The sequence below is a fragment of the Panicum virgatum genome, chromosome 3K (assembly GCF_016808335.1).
Source record: "Panicum virgatum strain AP13 chromosome 3K, P.virgatum_v5, whole genome shotgun sequence".
In the NCBI taxonomy this organism is placed as follows: Eukaryota; Viridiplantae; Streptophyta; class Magnoliopsida; order Poales; family Poaceae; genus Panicum; species Panicum virgatum.
The window spans coordinates 2846603-2859211 of NC_053138.1; the positions used below are offsets into that span (position 1 = coordinate 2846603).

Consider the following 12609-nt stretch of genomic DNA (forward strand, 5'->3'; position numbering starts at 1 on the left):
TTGGTAATCCTTTATCTAATTGTGAGGTAGTCATTTGATAGCGTTGCTAAAATCAAGTATGCAAATCACATGCTTCTATGTTGAATGGATAATTTGATCTCAGTTTTCATACAAATTGTATTGGGATCAGCTATTTTTAATGTATCTCATTTTGGTTATTTCTCAATAAAATAAGAAAATAGTTTGGCTTGAGTATTTCAATATAAATTGAAAATGTTTGCTTAATCAAAATACTTGTGCCTAATACCAATACTCTTGGAGATTGAGTAGTGTAAATGCCACAAATCTTTTAGTTGCAAGTAGTGTCATTTGTTGGTTTTTCACAGCTATTGCAATATAGTAAATTGTTGAAATTACCTCAAAAAATTAGTAAAATGTTGCATGATTGGATCAAAGAATGATGCTTAGGATCATCCTCGAACAATTTTATGTTGAGATGTTGATGTTGGACCATTCATCAAAATGTACCCATAAAACTCCAAAAAGAATCAACAATTATAATAATGTTGATTAGTAATCTCCCATCATCTTTCTATTGCTTATTTGCAACTTGTGAGATGACGGTTTGATCAAGTTGCTTTAGGCCTACTTTAAGATATATTCCGTTCTAATATTGGTTGCCCGCATCTAAATTCAAAGTTGGTGATTATAGGTTCCACGATCAATTTATCCTTACACAGAAATTAAAGATAGGTTCCTTGCTAATTAAAGTTAATTGTTTATATTAGGTACACTTTGCCTCGATCGAGTTATGTTAGGCATGAATACATTATATTGATGCCATAGCTCAAAGTGTTCTCGCAGCAGTACGATAAATGATATATTATGGACCTAGCCAAATAGCAATATATTATCAACAAACCTTGGTTATAATAAATGGGTTACGAAAATGACCTGACTTAGTCTCTAACACCGGCGCTCTTGGAGATTTGTCACTTGATCTACTTGCTGCTAAAATAGTACTGGTACCAGCAGAGTGCCGGCAATACTTTAAGATCCCTTCCAAACGTTGTTCTTATCCCATCTCATCATACTAAAAGAACACGGTCCCACCAGTCATTGTCCGAGCAAAGTCCACAAGAGAACTTCGTGGCGTGCACGTAGCGCACACACGTTCAGAAAACCCGCGTCTACGTCACGCAGCCTGTCCACTCCATACACCACGTCCACCCTTCAGTTATCACTGACATCCGGGACCACTCGAACGCCCAGGCAAGGACCAAGCCCCCGGCGCACAACCAAATCCTGCCACGCCGCCGCTCATTTCGCAGCAAGGCCCCCGTGGTCCGCGACATCCTCGGCCCGCAGGCCGCAGCGCGCCACGGAAAGACGCTTTTGCCCCTGCAGCGGCCTCGTATTCTCTTCCTCATACCTCGTGCCTGTCTTAAGAGCTCTCCTCGTCTTCTCGCACTCCTATCCTTCTCGCCTCCGACTGCCCCCACCGCTGCGAACCTTCTGGAACAAGCGAGCGAGCTGGCTGGCGGGCGAGACTCCTGTCGGCGAGGCGAGGCGAGGCGAGGCGAGGCTAAGGGGGAGGGAGGGAGGGGCGGCGATGCGGGGCAGGTGACGTGCAGCGCGGCGTAGGGGGCCGGGGATGGTGGCTGCGGCGGCGGCGGTGGAGGGTGGGCTCGGCGGGGGCGTCGAGGAGGGCGTCGGGGAGAGCTCTTCCCCGCCCCGCGACGCGGCTCCTGTTCCTGCCGGCCCCGGTGGGAGCGGAGGCGGGGGAGGCGCCCGCGACATCTGCGGCCAGGTGCTCGAGCGACTCATCGCCGACGGGTACGCGGAGGCGTCCGACTCCGAGTTCCGAGACAAGCTCGTGGCCCATTTTGGGCGGCTTCCGCACAGGTGATCCATTAGTTCCTCTTGCTTTCAGCTGTCGCGTCTTAGGGTTGCTGTGGTTTAGAGCGGGTGGTTGTGGAAATCTATGCTCATTGTTTCGGTCAAGGAGGGTAGCGTGGTCGTTTAAGCCTGGGCTTCTAAGTGGGCATCGCGAAGCTTAGTGGTGAGCTTCGTCTTAGCGTGAATTTGTAGCATGTTTGATCTTTGAGTTAAGCTCCCACGGGTGCTTGATAAGCTAAGTGAGTGTTGTTTGACTCGGCCATGGAATTGGAGTTGACTCGGTACTGTTTGCTTGGTATCTGGATGGATTTACACTACTTTTGTGTCGGAATGGTGCCTAGCAGCTGTGTCTTCCTCGATTTTGATCCAGTGTGGTCTGTGATTATGCTAAGGTTGGAAGTGAATGGAGTGATCGGTTTTGTTAATTTCACTTGCAAGGTGGGATCATATGTTCCAAAAAGGAAAAATATGATCCTTTGCCTGAATTAGTCTTTCACTTGCTGCTTGCTTCCTCCGATTGAATGACTATTTCTAGGTTTCATTTTTGCAAGAAAATATTTGGATTGAGTTGAGGCATAATTGGCTCAATTTTGTGCTAGCTGCTAGCTGAAAGCATCTATTTTAGATCTTTGGCAGCAAAATTTTTTGAAATTAGCAAATGCTATAGGTTCCAGAGCTGCATGGCGATACAATTGCAAACTAGCCCTTAGTCTTGTGGTTTGCCTTTGTATTGAGCACAGTAGTTAGAAACTGGTCCATTAGTCTTGTAGTTTGCCTTTGTATTCTTCGCTTGTGGGTTTATTCTTTTTTATGATAGTCATATCTGCAAAGGAAGCTGGTACCTGCAGTCACCATTTTTGGATTAGCATTGTTAGGACTATCAATTAATTCTTTCATTGTCTCATTCGTGTCATCATAAACTAACATTGGCTCTTCTTTTGTTTATTCATGCTGTAGCTATCAGCTGGATATCAATGTTGAAAAAGCAGCCGATGTCTTGGTCCACCAGAACGTCTTAGCAGAAGCAAAGGATCCTGATAGGCGCCCTGCATTCCATGTCCGTTTCTTGAGGGTAAAGCTCTTTCTTATTCTGGTTGAGAGTTTGGACAGTTCTGCAAGCAACTATATGTGCAATATAACAATGTTGCCTGCTTTTGGTGGCTAGTGGTTGCAAATTAATTTTTACTGCTGCCAAAGTTGGGAAAAACTAGTGTGCAAGTTAATGGTAACCACATTTCTCATTCTAGATGAACATCTAAATGAAACAGTCGAAGACACTACCCTATGTAGCAGCATTTTTTTTCCCAAATGAATACGTGCTTGTAAGTAACTATAACCCCCCGTGTGGTACAACTGGTTTGTGGAATAGAATGTTTGATGTATATTCATGTTGTTTTATGCATAGAGCAAAATTGTGTTTGATGTTTTGAAATATGAAGGATAGTGGATTTAAAAAGCAATACTTACCAGTGCTAACTTATGTATGGATGATTTTGTGGGAAATTAAGTACAATTAGATAGTTATTAAGTAACTGAGTAAACTTGCTTGTTTTTTGTTGCTGCTGAACTGCTAATGTAACTTGCTTGCAAAATGTGCAAGGGAGAGAATGACTGGCTTTGGCTGATATTCATACAGGCTCAAAACCTACCTTGAGCTGAGCCCAGCCTATTGCCTGCTTTTTTTTCCATGCAATTGTAGCTTATATAATAAGAATCTTCACGGCTAGTATATTAGGGATTTGGAAGAGAGGTCTGTTAGCTTGCGATTTTATCTCTTATCGAGGCTAAGTATTTTTCTGTGCATTAATGATTGCTTGTCTTTAGTATCCCCAATAGAAATTGGAGTTGCCGAATTGACTCTAAACTTTGATCAAAGATTGAAGATGTGGATCAAGCATATGACTCCGATGCAACTGAAGAAGGGGATGATGATGGTGATGATCTCTCTGTAAGGTAGATGCCTATGATACGTGCTGCTTCAATATATTTTGGCGATCCCCAAATTGGGTGCTATGTGACTAGTAACACAGTAACATGTGGCTCATTGCTTTTGTAATCTGTACTAAAAAAAATGTCTTGCATGTCTTCACTAAGCTTATGATTCTTCCATATGCTGGTTGAGTGGTTGTACATCTTATAGAATATCTTTACATCCCTGGATAATTGTAGTGCACTATATTATTGACAATTATATGCATAAGAAAATGAAAAACAGAAGGCATGCTAAAGAATCAATGGAAAAAAGTAGAATGTGTAGATAATAATAGGAGGTGCAAATAAGAATTTCCCTTATAGGCTAGGCTCCATATTTGCAGTGAATTTGATGTTCCCAAAGTCATGGAGGATCAAAGCCCTTTCTGTTTTTTTTTTGTCTGTGCACAGAAAAGTATTTTTTAGTTAATCATACAAGCTCTGTAAAAAGCTACCACTCAAAAACCCTTGCACAACAGCTAACTTTGTCTGGTGAGCAATGGAACCTTTGTATCACATAGTCACCCATTTCCTTTTCATTCCTTCTAAATAGTGCATGTGAAAGGTTGCAACCCTTTGAATACAAGTGCATTAGCATTTTAGTTGTCTTTGCCTTGACTGTTGGATCACACAGAGGGATGTTTGCCTTTGTGCAAAAATACTTGTTCACTTCTGTAGTCTGTGTGTCAGATAAACAAGCAGAAGTTAAAACTGCTCCTAGTTCTGCAAAAAGAAAAGTTAAAACTGCTCATGCATTTTCAATTGCATGAACAACTATGACATGCCCAAGACACATTTAACATAAAACTTTATTTTCTAATGCACTAATTTTGACTGTCTATATTTCACAGGCAAGACACACAATATAATCATATTCATGAGATTGTTTTCTCCACAATTGACAAGCCAAAGCTACTCAGTCAGGTCAGCAGCTGTGTGCCTCTTAAACTATCCTCAACTTCGTGATACATTTTTACAAGTAATAGCATTTTTCAATCAATCTACATGCTCGAGTTGTTTGATAAATGATATCTAGAATCTAGTTGGATCGCTTGGGTAATTTATACCCATGCTTACACTCAAGATATCTTATAGAAGGATATTTTTTGGCATTCAACCATGTATTACTGTACACTCTATGATGTTAATAATTGGTCATTTTTTCTCACAGTTTAGCATCTAACTCAACATGTTTTGCCAGCTCTCTGCATTGCTATCCGACATTGGACTGAACATCAGAGAAGCACACGTTTTCTCAACTCATGATGGCTATTCTCTTGATGTTTTTGTGGTTGATGGTTGGCCTATTGAGGTAACATGTTAGGCCCTTATCATGGCATTGGTTGAATTGTTGAGGGTTGAGCGATTGATGCATTGGGGTTGTTCCTAGACTTAGCCCCCAACTTTCTTGAGGTTAAAATGATTTCTTGTTCATGGTAGCACTGGCCGCTGCCAGTAATAAGATTCATCTTGAGTTATGGCAGCCGTAGCAATGTTCACTGGTGCACATTAAATTGGCACGTAGTTTATTCTGAATAGTTATATGTGCTACTAAATTATCACTTTGTGAAGTAACAAACCGCATGAAACTTCCAGTTAGACCTTTTCAATTACTTGCTGAGGCATTAATCCTTCTCAACATCCAACTTATAAATGAGGTAAGTTATGAACATCCATGTGCATATAGAAGCAACTTAGCATCCATGTTACGCTCTGTTGCACAAGATGCAAGGGTTTGATCTGAAATCTGCCACTTAACCAACTTCCATAGCTCATGGTGTTACACATAGTTTGTAAATAAACAAAACCAGAATCAGTCAAGGGGTCATACTTGAATTTGCCTCCAATGATGCTAAACTCATAATTTTATGATCAGGATACTGATGGTTTGAACAAAGCACTGGAAGCATCCATTTTAAGAAATGAGGTAAGTTCTGAACAATTCATATAAAGATACAATTTATGATTGACACTTTTACAGTATTAGGAAGGCAGGTCCTGTCTTGCTTGTGGTTTATGCAGGAGTCAGTATATATTGTTCCATTGTTCAAAGCTAACAACACATGTGCTGTGTTCTGAACACAGGGTTCGTGGTCTGGTTCATCTCATTCCTCAGCAGCTGAAAGAACACTGCTCTTCCAAGTTAAAGGTGGTGAGTGGGAAATCGACAAACGACTTCTTAAGATGGGAGGGATGATTGCTTCTGGTTCTTGTGGGGACTTGTGAGTCAAGTTTATACTTCTGACAAGTAGTTGCTGTATTCGGTAGTGCTTTCTTTTTATTGTGTTATGCTTATGTGAAGGTATCATGGGACTTACCTTGGTGAGGATGTAGCTGTTAAAGTTCTAAGGGCTGAGCATTTGAATAAGAATGTCTGGAATGAGTTCACGCAGGAAGTATATATTCTAAGGTATCTAACATATCGTGGGACCACTTATGACTTACGTGTTGTACTCAAATATCCTATGTCCTATTTGGTTGGAATAGTTTAATGATGTACGGCATGCCTTCACCTTCCACACTTTTCAGAGAAGTTCAACATACAAATGTTGTGCGGTTCATTGGTGCATGCACAAAACCACCGCAATTTTGCATAATTACAGGTGAGATATTTGAACCATCTACTGGATGTATTTGGAACCTGAATACATGCAATGCAAAGCCCTCCTTTTCATAGCATTGGCCTAGTATAACTTGCAGCTCTCAACGATTGCTAGTTACTTGCTGAAACCAAATTTTACCTTTGCTTCTTAACCGACGCCCTTGTAAGCTTTAGCAATTTGCTCTGGTAATACTCTTTTAACCTTTCCTTAATTAACTTGCAGAATACATGTCTGGAGGAAGCCTGTATGACTTTGTGCACAAGCAGCATAATGTTCTAAACCTCACAACTATCTTGAAGTTCGCAGTTGATGTATGCCGAGGGATGTGCTACTTGCACGAAAGGGGTATCATCCATAGAGATTTAAAGACTGCCAACCTTCTAATGGACAAAGATCACGTATGTAGCATTTAACTACTACTTTTGTTCCAAATAATAGGTGTTTTGGCTTTTCTGGATACATATTTTTTCCTATGTATCTAGACATAACGTATATCTAGGTGCATGGCAAAAACTATGGATCTAGAAAATCCGAAACGACTAATAATTTGGAACCTATGGATTTTTTACTATTTCATTTGCGAAGGAGATGTTTAGGGTAGGAAAATGGGATGAAAAGAATACTGGTGGTGAAACTTGTGGATTTATTGGTGTGTGTGTGTGTGTGTTTTGGGGGGGGGGGGGGGTGGCGGGTGCATGCATCGCAAAATTTGTGATAAAAGTTACTCTGACTGATGAATAATTTTGTTGCTTGTTCCTCTAGGTTGTTAAAGTGGCTGATTTCGGTGTGGCTCGGATCCAGGATCAAGGAGGTATCATGACAGCTGAAACTGGAACATACAGATGGATGGCACCTGAGGTACAGCTCTATTTGCTGGAGCACTGTGATTGTATATTAAAACTTACCTGACATAGAAATTCAGATCTCGTGAATCTTGTTCTTAAAGTTTCAGAAACAAGCTGCTGATAGAAGCTTTTCATATCAAAATGCACTATGTTGCCTAGCTCGAGATATCAATCAATCTATTATTCACATTGCTTAAGTCGAGAATTCATATGGTAGAAGCTTCCAAAATGATTAGACTCTTGTTCAATAGTTTATCGTGACTAGTAAAGTGATGAAAATGTAGAATTCCTTTCTTATATATCTTCTACATGCTTAGGTTATAAATCATCAACCCTATGATAACAAAGCAGATGTGTTCAGCTTTGCAATTGTTCTTTGGGAGCTGATAACGTCTAAGGTACTGTTGCACTTATTTCTGTGACTACTTATAGTTCCTTGTCACTAATGATGCAGTTATCATTGCAATTGCTGAACCTTCTTATTTTTTATTTCTGGTGTTTCCAGATCCCATATGATACCATGACTCCGCTCCAGGCGGCTGTAGGTGTTAGACAGGTGGGTAAGGAAAGGATTAGTTGTTATAGCATTCTATGCGCACAGTGAAATGTGCTAAACATACTGTCATACCAGGGATTGCGTCCAGGACTCCCCAAAAAGGCACATCCAAAGCTTTTGGACTTAATGCAGAGATGTTGGGAAGCCGATCCATCTAAACGGCCTGCTTTCCCAGACATCCTAGCGGAGCTAGAGGATCTTCTGTCACATGTTCAGGTATCTCCACAAGCACTTGCATTTGCCTCCTCGAGGGAGAAACCCTAACAAACCTGATCCAGTTCACTCATAGTAACACTGACAATGCTCTCTCCACCCCTTGGACAGGGAGCTTCAGGAAAGACAGTCCAAGATCCAGCTAATGACTCGAACAAAAAAAGATTGACTCCCCCTGCACATACCTGACATTTTTCTCAATTCGGTGATTTGGCGTATTTAGGATTCGGGTCACTAATTAAGAGGAATGTAGCATATCATTTTTTTTCCGGTTGGTTTTGCTTTGGTGTACATTTGAACAAGCATCTTGGGGCCTAATTTTTTTGGTCTCATTGTTCTTACATCGAGGAAATTGGCTCGCCAACCTGCTTATAATGAGACTGGATGTTTCGGATGCATCTGACTTATCTCCTGATTATAATTGGCCTTTGGTGGTGACACTCGGCTGTCTGCTTCGAAAAGGTTTTCTCAAGCCACATTTGAACAAGCATTGCTTGGGTGAAAATCAGAATGGACTTTGGAAGGCAGGATGGAATGTTTGCTACGGCAGCCGAACAGGACTTGATTGGTGCGTTATGCAATAATGTCGAACATCTTTTCTGGAACGCAAATGCCGAGCATTCTTCAATCTTTGTTACCGATTTAACTTTGCGGTTTGCTGACATAAATAATAAATAAACAATTTTAATACTATAGATACAACCAGCTGGGGCAAAGCGAGCACATATAAAGGCAACGCTAATAGCATGAGGATTTATGTAAAAACCTGTCATAGATTCTCCTATAATAAAGGACATGAAAAATCTGTAATAAGCTGGGCAGGATCAATCCACGTTTGCAGCTCATGGATGTCATTGCACGGACCAATAACCAATTCATTTGAAATCTACATGAAAATTATCAAAGGACTGGAGGCACGACAAATGGATGGCAATCTTGAATGTAAACAATTGTCAAAATAAAGGATGAAAGGTTGAATTTCGAAGCTCATATCCACCACCACCACCACCACCACCACCAGGAAAACGTTTGGTTAGTTATACTAACACTCTGGGTACCTTGCTCCATCTACCTTCTCTAGTCATGACAGTGAAACTGAAAACCAGCACAGTACGTGTTTGCTGCCTTATTCAAAGACTTCTACCAGTTGAATAGCAAAATGAAACCATTTGTTACATGTTCAACTTATTTAGCTCGAGAATTACAACAGAGAAGTCACGTTGAAAGCTGCAGTCTCATCATTTGAGCTTATCAAAGAGCTTTGGAGCAACCTGTGCCACAAATTTGATAATGAATTGCTCTGACTGATAAAAAGTCAAGAATGTGAATCTGCAATTATTCAACACAAAGTATTACGTACACACTTGTCGACGCATGACCAGTAGTCGAAATATTGGCCGGTGCAGTGCTTCTGCCCACTATCGTCGTTCTCAACTCTTTTCATGCATCTCTGCACAAGAAAAGGTTAGCGTTAACACTAACCACACAATATTAACAAGTGAACATGCTTCACAGTAAAAGCATCAAGATCATATGTGCCAATACTGAAACAACATAGTTGGCTTAAAATTCAAGCTCAGTATTTTGGTTATACTATACAAGATTCAAAAATACAAACCAAAAAGGGCATGGATAATTCCTTGTGGTAATCAGATCCATACCTGTTTTCATGGAATCAAATAGCATGTTTGTACGATTGTACCATTCAGAATCCAATGATGCATCCATTTGACAGAACAGATTGTTGACAACATAATAATAGTGTCTCTAAGTTCCAACTAGTATGCATATGCTATAGGGCCACTAGAAAACTGAAGTAGACTGTGGGAATGCAAAAGTATGGCATTAATTAGATATGGCAAAAGGATGGTACTGTCCAATTTATAGCATAATATGCAGACTTCAAACTTGTAGGCTATAACCATATTTCAAATAAAACTTTCATAATATAAGCATGCATTGATATGCAAGAAAAGAACTGTCAAACTTCTCCAATATGAGTCCTGGCTCTGTGATTGGAATTATTTTATCAACCATATCAACTCCTTAAGACAAATGTACACACACCTCATAATGATACAATGATTTTACACACTGTGGCTTGCAACGTTCCTCAAGGTAATTCTTCGGATCAACAGGTTCAGCGTCCGCCCTGACAGAATATAAACCAAGTTTAAAAAAAAAACACACGAAATGGACATTTCTTGTACAAAATCACTCAAAGACTACGGGCTACAAAGTCAGAGGTCAATCAGTAATAGGAAGTATTCCGAAAATCCAAAGCTAACAAGGTAACAACATTAAATTCAATACAGGACATTATTTTCTTATGCTTTTTCCCTTTAAAAAAGATAGATCAAGCGTTGTAAACCAGTATGCAGCAAGAATGTTGAGTGCATACAAGAGCAAAATTTACATAACGGAACAATATATAAAAACTGGCAACAGTCAGATAAAATTCCCTTCCCAAGTTTGTGAACAATATATGCATTATTACATTGCAAAGCAGCAGTGATTTTTTTAGAAAAGAAAACACTGCTTCCATCATAAGCAATCTGCATTTAGATGCAAAAATCCCAACTTGTTGATCCATCTGAAGCCAGTGTATCTAAGTTATGAACCCAAGGAACTGAATAATTGCAGAAGTTAACAGGCAAAATCTAGTTGTTAAAGATGTGCCAAATCAGCCATTCAATTACATATGGCACACTTAACTTATGCTCTGACCTAAAACAGTTGTTCATTAAGTATCCAGTGACACTAATTCGTCAGCCCTCCCAATCCCCGTAAGGTGACAATCTGGATTACTGAATCCATTCGTGTAAAAAAAACTCAGTTGATGGAGCAAAAATTTCCTACCTCAGTTCACGAAAATACAATGAAACAGACTTGAGCATATTATGAACAAGTGAGCATGAATATAAATCACACTTTCATACTGAACAAATAGAGAGGCATCAGTTCAGAGGCTAAACTAACGATTCTAATGACAGCTGAGAAAGAGAAAGGCGTTACACATAGCACTTATAGGATCTTGATCGAAGGTCAAAACCGCTAACATAAGTTCTGAAGCAAACATCTATTAACTCCAGACTCTAGTTGTAGGCTACCGTAGATAAGCCAAATGGGGAAATGGGAAATTCAGTCACATTGCGCACTTAATTTATGATTTCCAGTAGAACAGCAGTTGGTGAGGGGTGAGGCATTTAGCGTGCATTACTAGTCACACTTCTCATTGCCCAATCAGGAATCCACTCACGGGGATAGAACATCCAGTCCAAAAGAAATCTCCCTTCCACTTCACAAATAGAAAGAGAAGTGATGATAAATAAAGCCCGTTTAACTTCTCATTGCCCGGACTCAAAACTAAAGGCTACACAGGAAGACATTCAATCAGTAGTTGGAGCAATTATGAAGTTCGAAAGCGAAGAACATTAAAATTCAGTTCCAGGGCATTATCTCCTTTCTCTCGCGGAATTCGTGGTCTCAAAACACCCTTCAAAACGTGCAATTACACTACACATTACGCACGTAACCTATAATTTTCCATGCAGCAGCAGTCCGTGAGGCTTGAATCGGATCAGGAGGCGCTCCGGGGCGACGAATCCTCTCGCGGGGGACTGAACGTCCGGACGGAAACGCAAATTTCTCAACCTCGCTCCACGAATGAATAAAAATGGACGAGAACCGAACATACTTCGTACAGGAGCACGGATCAGACACTGATGCGCAAAAAAAAAAACTACCGGCAGAGAAAGTACATACATGGAACTCGTAGGATCGCGAGACAAATCCCTGGTCTCGTGAGCCAAGAGGAGCCGAGCCCCCGATCTGATGGGTTGTCTAGGGTTACGAGACGGAGGAGGAGACGCGACGCCGAGGAAGAAGAACTGGGGGAAGGGGAGAGGAAGAACGATGACGGAGGAAAGGTTGATCGTTTCAGGTGGGCCTTTTTAGTGTAACTGGGCCAACTCATGGGCTTGGCTCTTCTTCCAGAGCGCTTTTTTCTTTTTTATATTTTTTAAAAAATAAAAAATTCAAAAACATATGTCCGTTTTGAGATATTTCGAAAATACCCCCGATCGCCACCCATAGGGCGACAGACCTTAAATGTATTTTTTTTTCAAATTCGCAACGATGTCCCTAAAAAAAAGAGGGTCTGTCGCCCCCCCAACGGGCGACAGGGGCATGTCGCCCATGGGGGGGCGACAGGGTCCCCTCCTCTATACACCCTGGCCGCTATATGCCGCCATTCCCTTTGTCATTTGAGCCAAAAAATTCGGGAAAAAATAGAGGGGTGAGGAGAAGAAAAACGGCGAAGCTCTGTCGAATTGCGTACTTGTGATCTACCGGTAACTTCCGTATGAATCCATTGATATTGTATAATAATTAAATTTAATTAGCGGATTAGCTGAATTAGATTTGATGCTTTAGAACACTCGTTTAGTATTACAATTTAAGTAGTATCACGCGAAAAAATCGCAAGAACTTCTCTTATTTCACGAGCATTATGGAACCCACAAACATAATAAGTTCACATCAATAGTATGTATAGAAACAAATGACAAGTAAACTAGCACAA

General features: G+C 40.6%; 1 protein-coding gene across 2 annotated transcripts; it reads left to right on the forward strand.

Moving 5' to 3' along the window:
* Window positions 1-1395: 1395 nt before the first annotated feature.
* LOC120696783 (serine/threonine-protein kinase STY46-like) lies at window positions 1396-8434 on the forward strand. 2 transcript variants are annotated; one of them, XM_039979770.1, is made up of 15 exons: window positions 1399-1845; window positions 2797-2911; window positions 3716-3792; window positions 4662-4734; window positions 5012-5122; window positions 5687-5737; window positions 5896-6032; window positions 6113-6220; window positions 6340-6413; window positions 6636-6811; window positions 7176-7271; window positions 7576-7656; window positions 7764-7814; window positions 7890-8030; window positions 8139-8434. In XM_039979770.1, exons 1-15 carry the CDS (start codon window positions 1595-1597, stop codon window positions 8214-8216), a joined length of 1620 nt encoding a protein of 539 aa, XP_039835704.1. In that variant the 5' UTR covers window positions 1399-1594; the 3' UTR covers window positions 8217-8434. The 2 variants fall into 2 exon arrangements, with proteins under 2 accessions (XP_039835705.1, XP_039835704.1); XM_039979771.1 differs by lacking the exon at window positions 7576-7656 and having other exon boundaries at window positions 1396-1845.
* Window positions 8435-12609: the final 4175 nt, after the last annotated feature.

Bases quoted from the DNA above. Each gene is read 5' to 3' on its own strand.
- LOC120696783 (XM_039979770.1), top strand. From the start codon at position 1,595: ATGGTGGCTGCGGCGGCGGCGGTGGAGGGTGGGCTCGGCGGGGGCGTC. The intron at 3,793-4,661 runs GTAGATGCCTAT...TATATTTCACAG, and splicing joins GGTGATGATCTCTCTGTAAG to GCAAGACACACAATATAATC. The intron at 7,815-7,889 runs GTGGGTAAGGAA...CTGTCATACCAG, and splicing joins CGGCTGTAGGTGTTAGACAG to GGATTGCGTCCAGGACTCCC.